The 14,549-nt window shown below is 53.7% G+C and overlaps 2 protein-coding genes across 4 annotated transcripts in view; both read left to right on the top strand.

Annotated features, from left to right (window-relative positions):
* The window catches only part of PLEKHM1 (pleckstrin homology and RUN domain containing M1), a 44,182-nt gene extending 31,411 nt beyond the window's left edge, over positions 1-12,771 (top strand). For all 3 annotated transcript variants that reach the window (XM_015572535.1, XM_006776899.2, XM_015572534.1), the window contains 5 exons: positions 1,044-1,189; positions 5,333-5,526; positions 8,862-8,925; positions 9,688-9,845; positions 10,664-12,771. In XM_015572535.1, the coding sequence (XP_015428021.1) occupies positions 1,044-1,189; positions 5,333-5,526; positions 8,862-8,925; positions 9,688-9,845; positions 10,664-10,772 (671 nt within the window). In that variant the 3' untranslated portion in view covers positions 10,773-12,771. The remainder of the gene's footprint in view (positions 1-1,043; positions 1,190-5,332; positions 5,527-8,861; positions 8,926-9,687; positions 9,846-10,663) is intronic.
* A 1,191-nt stretch (positions 12,772-13,962) lies between these two features.
* ARHGAP27 (Rho GTPase activating protein 27) overlaps positions 13,963-14,549 on the top strand; it is a 31,849-nt gene continuing 31,262 nt past the window's right edge. The window contains exon 1 of the mRNA XM_015572519.1: positions 13,963-14,241. The gene's annotated coding sequence lies outside the window, so the exon portion shown is untranslated. The remainder of the gene's footprint in view (positions 14,242-14,549) is intronic.

Here is a 14,549-nt window from a genome sequence, read left to right as displayed (position 1 = left end):
CCCCTCCCCCCCAACCTCCACCCTCCACCAACACACCCCCTCACCCTCTTCGAGGTGATTCACACTGTGGAGGTGAATGAATGCTGGCAGGGGCAGCTCTCACTGTCCCTGCCACCCGCCAGCCTTCGCCAGCTTTTGGGCAAGACTGAAACTGGGGAGCCTGGGCTTCCTCTCCGCCTGTAAGGCGCACGCCAATCACAGCCATTTGGCTTGTATTTCATAGTTTGTGGGGCACTTTCAAAACCTGCCTCATTGAAACTTTGTAATAACCCACAGAGTAGCCAGGAGTAGCTGATCAGATCCTGAAAGGGAACCCGGCAAAAAATTCGCTGAAGGTCAGGATGAGGCAACTGGTAAGCAGAGGAACCGGCCTTTCTAGTCCTGAGGCCGGAGGGATTCTCGTCCCCTGGCCCCGTGGGAGGCTGGGCACGTGCTCAAGATTTGAGCCAGACCCTCGTTTGCCCTAAGCACAGCGACTCACTCCCTCTGCTCCCTACTCCAGGGACCTCCAGCTGAGGAGCTGAGGCTGGGCCCCCACCCCTGTCCCGAGGGATCCGGCAGCTCTCGCTTCACACTGGCTCCAGGCCCTGCCTTCCTGCCCACTCCCCATTCCCGACTTGCAAGGCCCTGACTTAGTTGCTTCCTTGTCTGGGGCCCAGTGGAGGGACAGACCTAGAGGAGGCTGACATTGGTGAGCCAGCAGCGGGAACATGGAAGAAGGCAGCTAGTTATAAGAGAATGCAGGCTCTAGAACCAACACAGCCCAGCTCTGAATCCTGGCTGTGCCGCTTCATCCCTGTGTGACTGACCAGTTTCCCAGCCTCTCTGCATCAGTTCCTTCAGTGGTAAAATGACAGTGTTTTGTTGTCAAGATTAATTAATAGGGTTGATTGTGAGTGGTGGCTGTTCTTATCTTTATACTCTCCTTTTTATCTTTATACTCTCCTTAGATAGCAGGCCTATCCACCGTGCTTGCTTCTGTGTTACCCAGGAGCTGACTCTGGCCCCGCCGCTGCTCACTCTCCCCATGTCCTTCTCCCCAGGCTGCTCCCGGCAGATCGGCTTCTCATTTGTACGACCCAAGCTCTGTGCCTTCTCTGGCCTCTATTACTGTGACATCTGCCACCAAGACGATGCTTCAGTGATTCCGGCCAGGATCATCCACAACTGGGACCTCACCAAGCGCCCGGTGAGTCCCAAGCCCAGCCTATCGTGGCCACCCAGGGCTGCTGAATGATAGAGAAACGGTCACTCCTCTATGCTGCTGCCGTTCATCTGTTGGGAGGAGTGTGGCTCTTAAGAAGGCAGGGTCACTGGTTCAGGCCTCGTGATTTGGGGAAACTGATAAAGAAAAAAACTTGGTGCTGGTCTAGAGCCTCTGTGCAGAGCTCTGTCAGTGCCTGCCGTGGGCCTCAGGTAGGAGTCTGAAGATGGTTTTCTGCAGCTCCTCATGGCTGCAGACAAACTGTTTAAGGCACCAGCAACTGGATGGATGGGTGGATGGATGGATGGATGGATGGGATGGATGGATGGATGGATGGATAGATGATGGATAGATGGGTGGGTGGGTGGATGGATGAGTGGATGGATGGTCTGGCCAGCTGGCTGCAAATCCCCTTGGAGCAGTCAGCCTTTTCTGTTGTCAGTGTGAGAACCTGACAATGGAAAAAACTAATGACAATTACTGGGAAGCAAGACCTCAAATACTCTAGACTGCAGTGGTTCTCAACCTTCCTAATGCCGTGAGCCTTTAATACAGTTCCTCATGTTGTGGTGACCCCCAACCATAAAATTATTTTCGTTCCTACTTCATAACTGTAATTTTGCTACTGTTATGAATCGTAATGTAAATACCTGCTATGCAGGATGGATTTTCATTGTTCGAGACCCACAGATTGAGAACCGCTGCTCTAGAGAATGAAAGCTTTGCACTTTCTTTTATACATTACAATTAAAGAGGGAGTGTAATGAAGATTACATGAAGATGGGAGAAAGCAAGGCAGGGGTTGGACTTTAGAATAGTTAACAAAATTATGTGCTCTCTTGAGAGTGGTCACACTTTAGGAGGAGGGGGTTTAAAAAGAGGCATTTCAAAGGTGTGTACCCAAGATGCCCAGGAACAATGGACAGCGCTTGCTGAAGGCAGAGCTAAGCCTTTTGCTAGAGAAGCTATAGGCCTGGGGCCTGACTACCACCATGACCTGCCCCGTTGGGAATTTATGATCAGATCACCTTGTGAGGTTAGTTTCAGATAGATCCAGCACCTCTTTTTTGTCCACACCATGCATCTATGTATATATGTGTCTACTTTTTTATAAAATTGGGATTATACTGGACTCACATTGTTTTATAACACACTTGGTTTACTTAGTATTACTTTCTTATGTTCACCAAATGCTTTTAACTAAGATGTATTTTAAGATGGTTCAGGCTTTTCTCTTCTCCAGCTGAGCTTACCCATTTTTCTGGCTGTGTTACCGTGAGCAAATTTTATAACCTCAGCCTCCTCATCGGGAAAGGCGGGTTACTACTGTTGTAATGTACCCCGCGAATCACAGAAGGGCGCCTCAAGAAGTCGAATTAAAGAGTCACATTTATTGCAATCTGGGACTATGAGGGGCCATTCCCCAAATCTCATAGTGATAAGATGGCCACAGCACCAGATTTATATAGGAATCAGCAGAGACAGGAAAACTGGAGCCCTCTGACCTTGGGATAACTGTGCTGTCCTTCCCAGGTGAAGGAAAATGTGCTTTCTAAGACCAGTATGACCACAACCAGTGGGATATTCACAGTACAATCAATAGGGTATTCAATCGAATGGGGTGATTTATATAATTCAGAAAATCAAAATAACTTTTCTATTATTTTAGCAAACAAATAAGTACAGAAACCAAACAGCTGGGTTAAAGTTAAACTATAGTTTCTACCTGAGATGATCGCTACCATACTTCCCTACCAGTGTCTGTTTCGGGCTTGTGTGCGGACCGAAGGAGACAGTTCCCTCCCGTCACTCGGGCGGTGCCTTTCCCCTCTCCCGAGACAGGTCACACTGGCCCCTGGTTCACCCGTCAGGGTCCATGCAGTCTTGGCATGTGGATGTGTCCTTGCCAGGGCACAGGGAGCCTGGGACTGAGTCTGTGCCATCCCAGCCTCTGCCCTCCTGGGGATGGGAACCCCGAAGACGTTAGCTTTATTTTGTTTTGTTTGTGTGTTTTTTTGATTACCTCATCCCCACCTATACCTTCAATGTTAAGTATTTAAATAACTACATGGAGAAAATTAAACCTCAAAATCACCACAAAGGCAAAGAAGCCTTTTACCATAAAACACACTCACTGTTTACAACACCCGGATATTTCTGTTGGGCCATCTCCTTATTCATTGCTGTAATTCTGGTGCCACTTCCTCGTTCCAGCTAGAAAATGACAGTCCTCTTCTCAGCGTGTCTGAGAGTGGGAATATCCAGCTCGCTCTCAGATCCCTGGCTTGGGGAACACAGGGAAATCTGACTAGAAAGTGCCCGGCTCTCAGGGTAGGGGCCTTGCTGTTCACCGGCACTACCCTGGCTGACCCACTTGTGCGAGGCCTGCCCAGCGCTTGGCAGGACGTGAGGCCAGGACTGGGGCTGCTGTCTTTGTCTCCTCCGCACACGCAGGATAGAAATGGTCCCTGCAGCACAAAGCCCTGCCCGTCTGCAGCGCTCGGCTGTTTTCAGCCACACTCCGTGTGTTATTTCATCTGCGCCTCTCCCGAGGCCTGAGGCCGAGTTGGGTCAGGGATGGGATGGGTGGGGGCTGGGGAACAGCAGTTTGATCTGACTCACAGGGGCTTGGACACTGGGCTGCCCATTGGCTGGGGCCTGGTACCCCTGGGACGTGGGAAATAGTTGTCCGTTGCTGGGGGAGGCGAGAGATGCCAGTGGAGTTGGGGGAGCAGAAGCCTCCCGAGGCCCCTGTTACATTCCGGCCCCCCGGGGGCAGCTGGCCCACAGCAGCTCAGAGTCTGGTGGCAGCCCCTTGGCTGAGTCTGTGCTCCGTGCCAGGGGCTTACACAGACCTTGTTGTTGTTGTTGATGATCCTCACCCCAGGATCTTTTTCCATTAATTCTTTAGAGAGAGTGGAAGGGAAGTGGGGAGACAGAGAGAGAGAAACATCCATGTGAGAGAGACACATCGATGAGTTGCTTCCCACAGGTGCCCTGACCGGGGCTGGGGATCAAGCCTGCAACCGAGGTACGTGTCCTTGACCAGAATCAAACCAGCAACCCTTCAGTTCGAGGGCCGGTGCTCTAACCACTCAGCAAACCTGCTAGGGCACTTGGATTATTTTTTAATCTAAACTCAAAATAATTCCAGGAGACAAGTGGCTTTATTTTTTTCCATTTTACACATAAGGAAACTGAGTCACCCAGAGGTTAAGGAAGTTTCACGGGTCATAAGGTAGGAAGTAGTGAGCCAGGATTCAAATCCAATTCTGACTTGAAAGACAGTCTCCTGGCTACTGCACAGTCGTTGACTGTACCACACCTCAGCTTAGGCCTGGTCTCCACTGCCTACCGGTGGGTTGGATAAGCCACTTTAGCTTCTCTGAACCTCAGTTTCCTCACCAATGAAGTGGGGATGATGGCACCTTCCCCTTTAGGTTGTTATTGGGGATGAAGAAAAGAGGCGGTCAGGAACCTCAGCCCAGTGACTAGCAAACAGTAGGTGCTCAGTACTTGGCTTTGGCATTAGGGCGGGGCCTGAGGGTAAAACTTTCAGCACCCTATCAGGTGGGACAGACTGAGATGGGTCACTGAACTCTGCACGGAGACTCGGGGAGCCCTGGTGCTGCTGCTGGCAGAGCCGAGGGAACTGGGGAAACCTCTTGTCAAGCTGCGTCTGATCTGTGGCTTCCTGTGGTTGCAGCCTGACTCAGCCAGTCACCTGGTTCCTGAGTCAGCCCAGGAGACAGTGCGTTTCCTTTAGGCAGGAAAATGGGGGCTGGGAGGAGAGGAAGTCCTGGGAAGGGTCCCTGAGGCCCCAGGGGAGGGGGACCCCTCCTCCATCCCAGCATGGTCTGGGAGGGCAGCAGCGGGTGCCATGGAGCGAACGGAGGTTTGGGGGTCATAGAAACTGGGTTCAGATCTTGGCGTTTATGAGCCGTGGGCCCAGGCCAAGTCACTTCATCTCTCTGAACCCCAGTTTCTTCATCTGTAAAATGGAATGGCACCATCCTCTTGGAGGTTGGCTGCAGCCTGAGTGGGCAGGTGGGCAATGCAGGGCCTGACCCAGAGGCGCTTCCTGAAGGGCCTTTCTGTCTCACCCCCATTGCCTGGTGGTGTCCCCAGGTCTGCCGGCAGGCCCTGAAGTTCCTGATGAAGATCCGGGCCCAGCCCCTCATCAACCTGCAGCTGGTGAACCCATCGCTGTACGAGCACGAGGAGCGGATGCACCTCATCGGGAGGAGCCGGGAGCAGCTGAAGCTTCTGGGGGATTACCTGGGCCTGTGCCGGAGTGGGGCCCTGAAGGAGCTCAGCAAAAGGTGAGCACCTGCACGTGGACACACGCTCAGGCGTCCTCTGGGCACGCGCAGGAGGCAGCCAATCAAGGATTCTCTCATCATTGTCTGTCTGTCTGTCTGTCTGTCTCTCTCTCCCTCTCTCATCCCCTCTGAAATAAACAAGTTTTTTTAAAGAAATATATAGATAGATAGATACGCTTTTATTGATTTTAGAGAGAGAGAGGGAGAGAGAAATAGAAACATTGATGAGAGAAACATCGATTAGCTGCCTCCCACACGGCCTCTATCGGGGATCAAGTCCAAAACCTGGCCATGTGCCCTGACCAGGAATTGAACTGGTGACCTCCTGGTGCCTGGGTCCACGCCCATCCACTGAGCCACGCCAGCTGGGCCATAAAAACATAGTTTTTATAAAAGAAGCAGAACAGGCAGGAGAAAGAGCACAAGAGGAGCCTCTGCCGGGGCTCAGACCCACTGTGTGATTCAGGGAAGTCACTGTATTTCTCTGAGCCTCATTTTTCTTGTCTGTAAAATGGGCAAGTCACCCCTGTATTCACGTGGCCTTCCTGAGTTGTGGTGAAGGCTGCATAAGAGGCTTAGAGTCGGGGAAGGGACACGGACAGGCAGACAGATGGCCCTGGTTCACTGTGGCATGTGCTATGAGAAAGAGCACCTGACCCAGCTTTGGCAGGGGCCAGAGGGCCAGGGTAGCCCCCAGAGGAGATAACATCTGAGCTGAGTGTTTGTGGAGTTTTGCCTTTTCATTAAGGAAAACACTGTTTTTCTTCTTGCAAAGATAATATTCAAAGAGTAAGAATGAGAATTAGACAGAAAGTTGGGACCCCCTGCAGTCTCACCTGTGGGTATTGTTTGAGCTTCCAGACCTCACTCTGCCTTACACACAGGAAAACAGGGTTACCGCAGCACATGGCACCCCGTGTATAGGGAGATGGGCTTAGAAAAACTAAGGGGAAGGGAAGACCCGGCTTTCCTGTCTAAGGGGACCTGGCATGGAGGGAGGTGGGAGTATGGCTCACCAGGACCCACTGGAGGCTTAGTGCAGCTGGATTGTGGGTGCAGGACCAGACCTGGAAGGTCCTGTGTGCCACACCAACGGCACCTGTGTTTTATTCTGCCAGCAGTGGGAGCCACTGGAGGGTTTGAGCAGGACTGTTGCATTCTGATCAGGAGTTTGGCAGCAGCGGTAGTAGCTCGCCGAGAGGAAAGGTGGCTTGGACTGAGTCATCCAGGTGGAGGGTGAGAGGACGAGAAGGGCTGAGAAGGAATAGGCAGGTCTCTCCAAGGACCCAGCCAGGGGGCTGCCACCAGCAAAGGGGAGCTCCCCCCGCCCCCTCGACTTCACCTCCCTCTGCAGTTGTAAGGCCTCTGAGTGTGACAGGCCCGGGTGCAGTGGCTCACAGGGAAGGCTCTGGACCTGGTGGCCCCCAGGGCTTAAATGACTGAGCAGAGGGCAGATGATAGAGGTGACTGTCCATCCAAATCAGCCCCACCCTTCCTGCCACTCAGGAACAGCCTGAGCACCACCCCCACCCCCGCCCCCTGCGTTTTCCTGGTGATAAATGGCGGCTTCCTGTTCCCAGAAAGCTGGGATTTTCCTAGGGAGACCAGCATACAGTACTGAGCGTCTAGCCCTGGCTGGTCTGGCTCAGTGGATGGAGCTTCGGCCTGTGGACTGAAGGGTCCCAGGTTTGATTCCCATCAAGGGCACATGCCCGGGTTACAGGCTCGATCCCCAGTGTGGGGCATGCAGGAGGCAGCCGATCAATGATTCTCTCTCACCATTGATGTTTCTATCTCTCCCTTCCTCTCTGAAATCAATAATGTGTGTGTGTGTGTGTTTAAAAGAAAGAAAGAGCTGAGCATCCAGTCGGCAGCGTCCTCACCCCACAGATCACCCACCATGTAGCCTGCCTGGCTGTTTGGGGGGAACTTGCCATCTCCACCCTGGATTAGCTTCCCCCCTGGACCATAATTGAGGCTGTGGAGTGAGCCATGGCCAAGCCCCCATTCCAGACACCCCAGGATCTGGCCCCATCCGGCCCGGATGTTCAGAGCATCCTGGGGCAGGTTTGCAGGCTTCCTCGGAATTGGAGCGTTCTCCCCAGACCCCAGCACCGGGCACACTCACACTGCAAGGCCAGGCAGGCTTTGTACCCAGGGAGCGTCTGCAGGTGTTTCCTCTCTGTCCCTCAGGATGTAACCCTGGGACCTCTGCCATCAGCGGGGTAGAAACCAGAGCCCGGCTGGTGGTGGAGCTCATCCTCTGTCTCCCCGCCTCCCAACCCACCTCTGAAAGGGGATCTGCCGTGGGGCTGAGAACAGGTCTCAGGTCTTCACAGGGCACCGAAACCAGATGCTTGAATGTCTGTCCCTCAGCCAGACCAGGGCTGCGGGTTGCAGAAGCCAGGTCCTGTGCATTTCTGTCCCCAGCTCTGTCCCTGATATGTGATGGGGGCAATAAAGACAACAGCTGACACCTACAGGCATCCACAGGGCGGATGAGAACAGGCTCCAGAGCCAAGCGCTTACACTCAAACTCCAGCTCTGCAGCTTCCCAGCTGTGCGGCCACTGCAAGTTATTGAACCTCTGTTCCTCCATTTCCTCTCCTCCTCAAAGTGAGTGTTATAATAGCACTGACCTCAAAGGATTATTGTGAGGAGTAATAAGTTTATATTTATATATAAGCTTTCAGCCCAGTTCCTGGTACCAACTGTTAGCTTTCATCATCCTCTTCCTCATTATTATTTTTATAGACATTTTTTTTTTATACCTTTAAGTTAAAAAAGCATTTTTAGCCTTATTGAGGTATAGTTGACAAATAAAATTGTAAGATATCTAAAGTGTACAGCGTATAGCTATATGTACACACTGGGAAAGAATTCCTCCCATCTGGTTAATTAACACACTCACCACATTATTTACTTATTTATTTATTCAGAAATGTTTTTGGTAAGAACATTTAAGTTCTGCTCTCAGCGAATTTCAGTTGTGTAATACAAGTTTAGCAACTAGAGGTAGGTAATTATTCATTGTTTACGATGTGCAAGGCAGTGTGCCAAAAGTTTTAAATAAATTATTTAATCCTCAAAACAGCTCCGTTTCTCAGGTGAGGAAACGTGAGGCTCAGGGAGGTGGAGTAACCTGCCCGAGGTCCCTGTTAGTCAGTCACTGGAGGCCAGGTTCCGGCCTGTCTGGCTGGCTGTGCTCCTCATCAGCACCCCGCCCCGGTGGGAGGTGCCGGTGCCTGCTTAGCCCGGCTCAGGGGATGAAAACAAACACAGGTTGGCTGGGGCTTGGAAACCCTTCTAAGGGACCTCTTGTGTTTTCTTTGAAGGCTCACCCACAGGAATTATCTCTTGGAGTCTCCCCACAAGTACAGTGTCGCTGACCTCCAGCAGGTGAGAAAGTTGCCCCCCCACCCCCAGACCTCTCCAGAGGGACCCCATTACTGGAAAAAATCAGAAAGGGAGGTGGGGGTGGTGTTGCTGTTCACTGAGACAAAACAGAGGTCATCAGCTTTTCAGGACCTTGGACTGGTGTCCCCCCGTCCCTTGCTTCCTGGGGCAGTGAGTGAGCCTGCAGCGCCCCGGGAATCAGCAGGCACTACAGCAAAGACCAGGATCACAGGGGTGAGAGTTTGAGACATTCCTTTGCTCAAGGAAAGGAACAGTGGATTTGGGCCTCGTCTGTCAACCCCATGATCCCCACGTGCACAAAGGCTGATGCCTGTACTGCTCGGCCTGATTTGGAGAGGATCTCATGCCCAAACGGAAAGACACTTCTATTGGAATAGGAGTTCTTTTTTTTTAATTTTTTAAAATGTTTTTATTATTATTTTTTTTTTTTTTATTTTTTTTTTTTTTTGGAGAGAGAGGAAGGGAGAGGGGGGGAGAGATAGGAAGATTGATGAGAGAGAAACATCGATCGGCTGCCTCTCACACACCCTCCACTGGGGATCCAGCCTGAAACCCGGGCATGTACCCCGACTGGGAATCGAACCAGGGACCTCTTGGTGCATGGGTTCATGCTCAGCCACAGAGCCACACCAGCCGGGGAGCCGTTCTTCAGGCAGGGTGCCATCAAGAGGCCGCGGTTTGCAGACGGCCTTGGCCTCAGCACAGCTCCCTAAAATGCCTGGCGGCCTGCATCTGCCCCTACAGATCTCGGAGGGAGTGTATGAAGGATTCCTCAAGACCCTGATCGAGTTTGCCTCCCAGCATGTCTACCACTGTGACCTGTGCACCCAGCGTGGCTTCATCTGCCAGATCTGCCACCACCATGACATCATCTTCCCCTTCGAGTTTGACTCCACCGTCAGGTATGCAGGACACCCAGCCAGATGCCCCACCCCTCCCCTTCCCCCAGCATTTCAGGGTGGCGTGGCAGACCTGGGTCCTTGGGTGGGAACACACTTAACATCCCCTCTGCGCTAGTGCCTCAGGTTAGTGAGGTTGTTTAGAGCAGCTGATGCCCTGGGCAGTCATGGTCAGCCCCAGTCCTGCTCAGGGGACAACACAAGCCCTCAGAGAATGCTATTGGCTCTCTTCCGGGGTCTCAGTTTTGTCATCTGTGAATGGGTTGAGGAGGGACTGAATGAGTTATTGCCCTGGAGCATTGGACAAGGCCCAGCACAAAATGGGCAACTGGTGGGTGACCTCTACCCCTGTCATGGTCGTTCTTATTCCCAGTTATCACTCGCTCATTATCAGAAGCCTCTAAATGGACAAATTCATCCACCAAACCTTTCTTCCAACCCATGTGGGAGTGGAAATCTGAACTGATGGGAGCATTCATTCATTTTCAGTAGGTGTTCCCCGGCCCAGACTCAGCCCCTTGAACAGACCTGGGCTGAGTGTTTCCAACTGCAGAGAATCTTCACCATAGGCAAGCAGTCATTAGTGAGTCTCAGCAGCATTTATAACAAATGAAATAGAGGGTCAGCAGGCATCACATGACCTTGGTACGCATCGCTGCAAGAATCTCCTCTCCCTGGATGGAGAAGTGGTGCCTGTGGGCCTGGGGTTGTGGGTGGAACACAGCCCGACTGTGGGCTCTGGTCAGGAACACTGGCCAGCCTCAGGCCCCAGGGGAGGCCTCTGCCCATTCGCACAAGTAGCACTTGCCTCTTTCTCCCAGGTGTGGCGAATGCAAGACCGTCTTTCACCAGAGCTGCCAGGCCGTGGTGAAGGGCTGCCCCCGCTGTGCCCGCCGGCGCAAGTACCACGAACAGAACACTCTCACCTAACCCAGTCTCCTGACCCCCCTCAAAGGCCTCGGGGTGAGGGTTCCGCTCAGCCATGCAGCTGGGTTTGCCATCAGCCCCAGCCACTCTCAAGGTGTCACAGCTGTCTCCCTTGTCAGGAAGACTCAGATGTGACTAGAGCATGAGCCTACCAGAGGGCTTGATGATTGATGCCCCCCTCCCATCTGCTCCAGGAGGTGGGACACCAGCAGACGCCCCCTGTCCGGGGTGCTGGGGGAGGGGGAACTTTGCACTAATCAGGCTCCAGCTCATCTCACTGACATGGCACCCCCATCAGGGCTGTTCACACACTGTGGAAATAAGACTTGGGGCGCATTTTCAAATCCACATGCCTGATTAAAAGGTCTAGTTTTTTAAGGTGGGTTTTCCCCCTTCCTATTTCAATAGAAAATATTTTTTTATTCTTAACCCTATACAAATCACCCAAGAAATCCAGGCATTCTCACCATGAGCGAATGAGCAGGTACCGCCCAGGCCTGGTTGCAGACAGGCAGGCGGCTGGGCATCCCTGGGACAGAGCCTGTCAGCTGCCTCTCCTTCACCCTCCCCAGACGCTTGCTGCCAACAGCTCAAGTGCAATGTGCCAAACAGCCCATGGGGCCAGGCGGGTCGGTCCTGATGCCACCTTCTTCCCTCCCTCTCTACTCCCTGTCCCATGCCCCCCACCTGAAAAGCCCATCTTTCTCTGTGTCAGAGCCCCTTGTCTCTTCTGTAGCCGGGATTCTGGTCCCTGCACGAGAAGGGGAATGACTTCAACCCAGCACTGTCAGCACTTTGCATCTTCCTTGGGCCAGGGACCGGCCCACCCCACTCCTACCCTACACTGGGACACTCTCAGAGGTCCCACCCCTGCCTGCCTGACCCCTGCTGGGACAGAGGTAGTCTGGGCTCACAGAGAGGGCAGCCAGCCCAGGCCGGGGGCCGGCCTTGGCACACACTGTGGAACAGTGACCCGTCCTTCACGAAGCGTGCCAGCCCCGCTGCTGAGATGTGCGGGGGCCAGCGGGGGAAGGGCCACGGAAGGGCTTCGCTCCGTTCACAAAGCCATGCATTCACACAGCTTTGCCGGACTGGCCCGGGAAGGGCGCCGCTGGAGACTGGGAAATGTCATTGAAACACCATTGCCATTTGAAGGAGTGTTGGAATTGTTTTCAAATGATATTTAGACCCTTGGGGCTTGGGGGATTCTGCTGCATCCCTGCCTCCTCTCCTGAATCCAGCAAGCCCCCCTCCGCCCTGGGGCCCTCTGGTCATCTCTGCACTCAGCTTGAGATTGGGGGCCTCATGTGAAGACCCACCTGTCCTGCCAGGAGATGAGCTTACTGCCACTTCTCCCTTGGGGTGATCTGGCTGCTGAGTCATCTGTCTAGCCCCGTGGAGCTGGATAAATTGTGCAATAGAACAGAGGAGGTGCTAGGCAGGTGGGGGAGGGGCTGCCACACAGCCCCTCTGTCCCCTCTCATAAGATGGTGCACACCTGTGCCCAGCACACCAAAGCCTCCAGAAGCAGAAATGGATCCTTATCCTCATCCCACCCCTCAGAGCATTTGTGCCAGCACAGCCTGATCAGAGCCCCGACTGCCCCAGATCCCTGAGTGGGCAGGAGCCCAGCCTGGGTGCAGTGTGGCCCTGGCTGGGCCTGTATGTTCTATATTCCACGAGGTGCCCTAGGAGGGGGCAGGAGTGAGACCTTGGAGGCGCCTACTTCAGTCCGCTCCACCCCCGCGCTCCCAGAGATTAGAAGCATTAAATCTGACGCTCCCCCATCCCCAAAAGCTGCTGATGCTTTCAGGTGAGCTGAGTTGCACCTCCTCACCTCCGACTGAAAGCTGATGTGAACTCCAGTGGTGGCCACACTATTTTTAAAGTGTCACTTTATGCAATAAACTGCAGTACCGGGGCCCTGGTGCTTGGCGACGTACTGAAGGAACTGCTGCTGTGTTGTTTGAATGATTTTGCAGTAAAGACCTGATGTTTCTAATCTCTGGTCTGGCTTCTGAATCCTCACGCTGTGGCTGATGGGGGAGACCCTGGGCCATCCATTGCCAGTCTGATTGGGCCTCCACTCTCCTGTTAGTCCCTAGGCACCGGAGAGGAGAGGATGGGGAGTGGTAAACATTTGCAAGCAGGAGACTTGTGTGCCAGCAGTGGGCATGGAGGAGAGGGCAGTCACAGGTTCAGTATATACCCCACCCTTGGATTCTGAGGAGGCAGGGCCCCCATGGGGTTGGATCTCAGGGAGGTTCATTCCTATGCAACAACTGAAGCCGATGCCTGAAATCCCACCACCATGGCTTCTTTCCTGTGCCTTCCATGCCAAAGCACAGACCCCTGGCCCTGGAATGTGTGAAATCTCAGGCCTACGTTTCCCACTGGATTGAGCGAAGGGGCTCAGGAAGGACAGGCTGGGCAGGGCCCTGATTCCGCCCTCATGGTTTGAGGGCTCACATGGGCTTTTATTTGTCTGTAGACCTTCCTCGGAAGGTCCAGGGGGCCCCTGCAAGGGGAAGCCCACCACTGCCCACTGTACGGACAGAAGAAGGAAACGCTAATTTACCGGGAAATCAGGTTGCAGGGAAATGGGACTGGAAAATATGACATTTAGGTCTGCAGTTTCCTGTCCTTTCGGCCCATGAGGGAGCACCCACTGCCCATCCCATGAGCCCAGCTTCTGCAAGCTCACCTCCCCCCAGGGGCAGTAGGTGGGGGTGGGCTCCAGGGAGACAGGAGGAACCTGGTTTGAGGGGGGGGGTGGGAGGCAGGCCCACCTGGGGCAAGAGGACCAGGGGCAAAGTGACCTGCCCTGCCTTTGGACTCGACGCCTTTGTTCTCCGCAAAGTGCCTCTGAGGACTCTTGCCCCCTCCCCACACCCACCACCACCATCTAGAGGAGGATGGGAGATTTGGAGACCTCATTCCAAACCCAAAGAGGCTCCTCTCGTTATAAAAGTAGTGTTAGGCCTGGCCAGCGTGGCTCAGTGGTTGAGCATGGACAAAGGTCACGGTTCTATTCCCAGTCAGGGCACATGCCTGGGTTGCAAGCTCAATCCCCAGTAAGGGGCCCGCAGGAGTCAGCTGATCATGATTCTCTCTCATCCTTGATGTTTCTGTCTCCCCCTCTCCCTTCCTCTCTGAAATCAATAAAAATGTATTTTTCTAAAAGTAGCATGAATCACAGCTAATACGCTGTGTGTTTTATAATGATAATGTGATCATAACAACATCGCCCTTAGTGCATCTCATTTAATCTTCTCCACAATCCTGTGAGGTAGGTGTTCTGTCCCCAGCTCACCGGAAGCAGCTGCAGAGATAAGGTGAGGAGGATGAGTCCGGCCCCAGGAAGTTGCTCTGATCTTACCCTGGAGACATCGGAGGGGCGCCCTCCTCCCCAACCAGGATCCAGGAGAAGAGGAGAACCGAGTCGTTGGTAGGGAAATTCAGCCAGAAGTAGGTGAGGAGACCCGACCCCCTCGTCCTCCTGTCCTGGTGCTGCTGCCTCCATCTCCCGGGAGCAGCCAGGTGTGGCCCCGGGTCCCGGGAAGCGCCGGGGAAGGGGTGGCGCCTCTGTTCCCAGGGCGCTGGCTCGCCCAGAGGGGACAGGAAGCCAGGACACCGGGGATTGTCTCTCGCCGCCGCAGCCCTGCCCCAGCCCGGGAGGAAGTTCTGCCTGGTGCGCTCGGCTGGTGCCTCCCTCGCTATATTGTTGAACAGGAAACCCGGCAGCGCGGGAGCTGGGCGGTGGAGGAGAGCGAGCGCCGG

This window comes from Myotis davidii, unplaced genomic scaffold (assembly GCF_000327345.1).
Source record: "Myotis davidii unplaced genomic scaffold, ASM32734v1 scaffold109, whole genome shotgun sequence".
Lineage (NCBI taxonomy): Eukaryota > Metazoa > Chordata > Mammalia > Chiroptera > Vespertilionidae > Myotis > Myotis davidii.
This window is presented reverse-complemented; position numbering and strand designations above follow the sequence as displayed.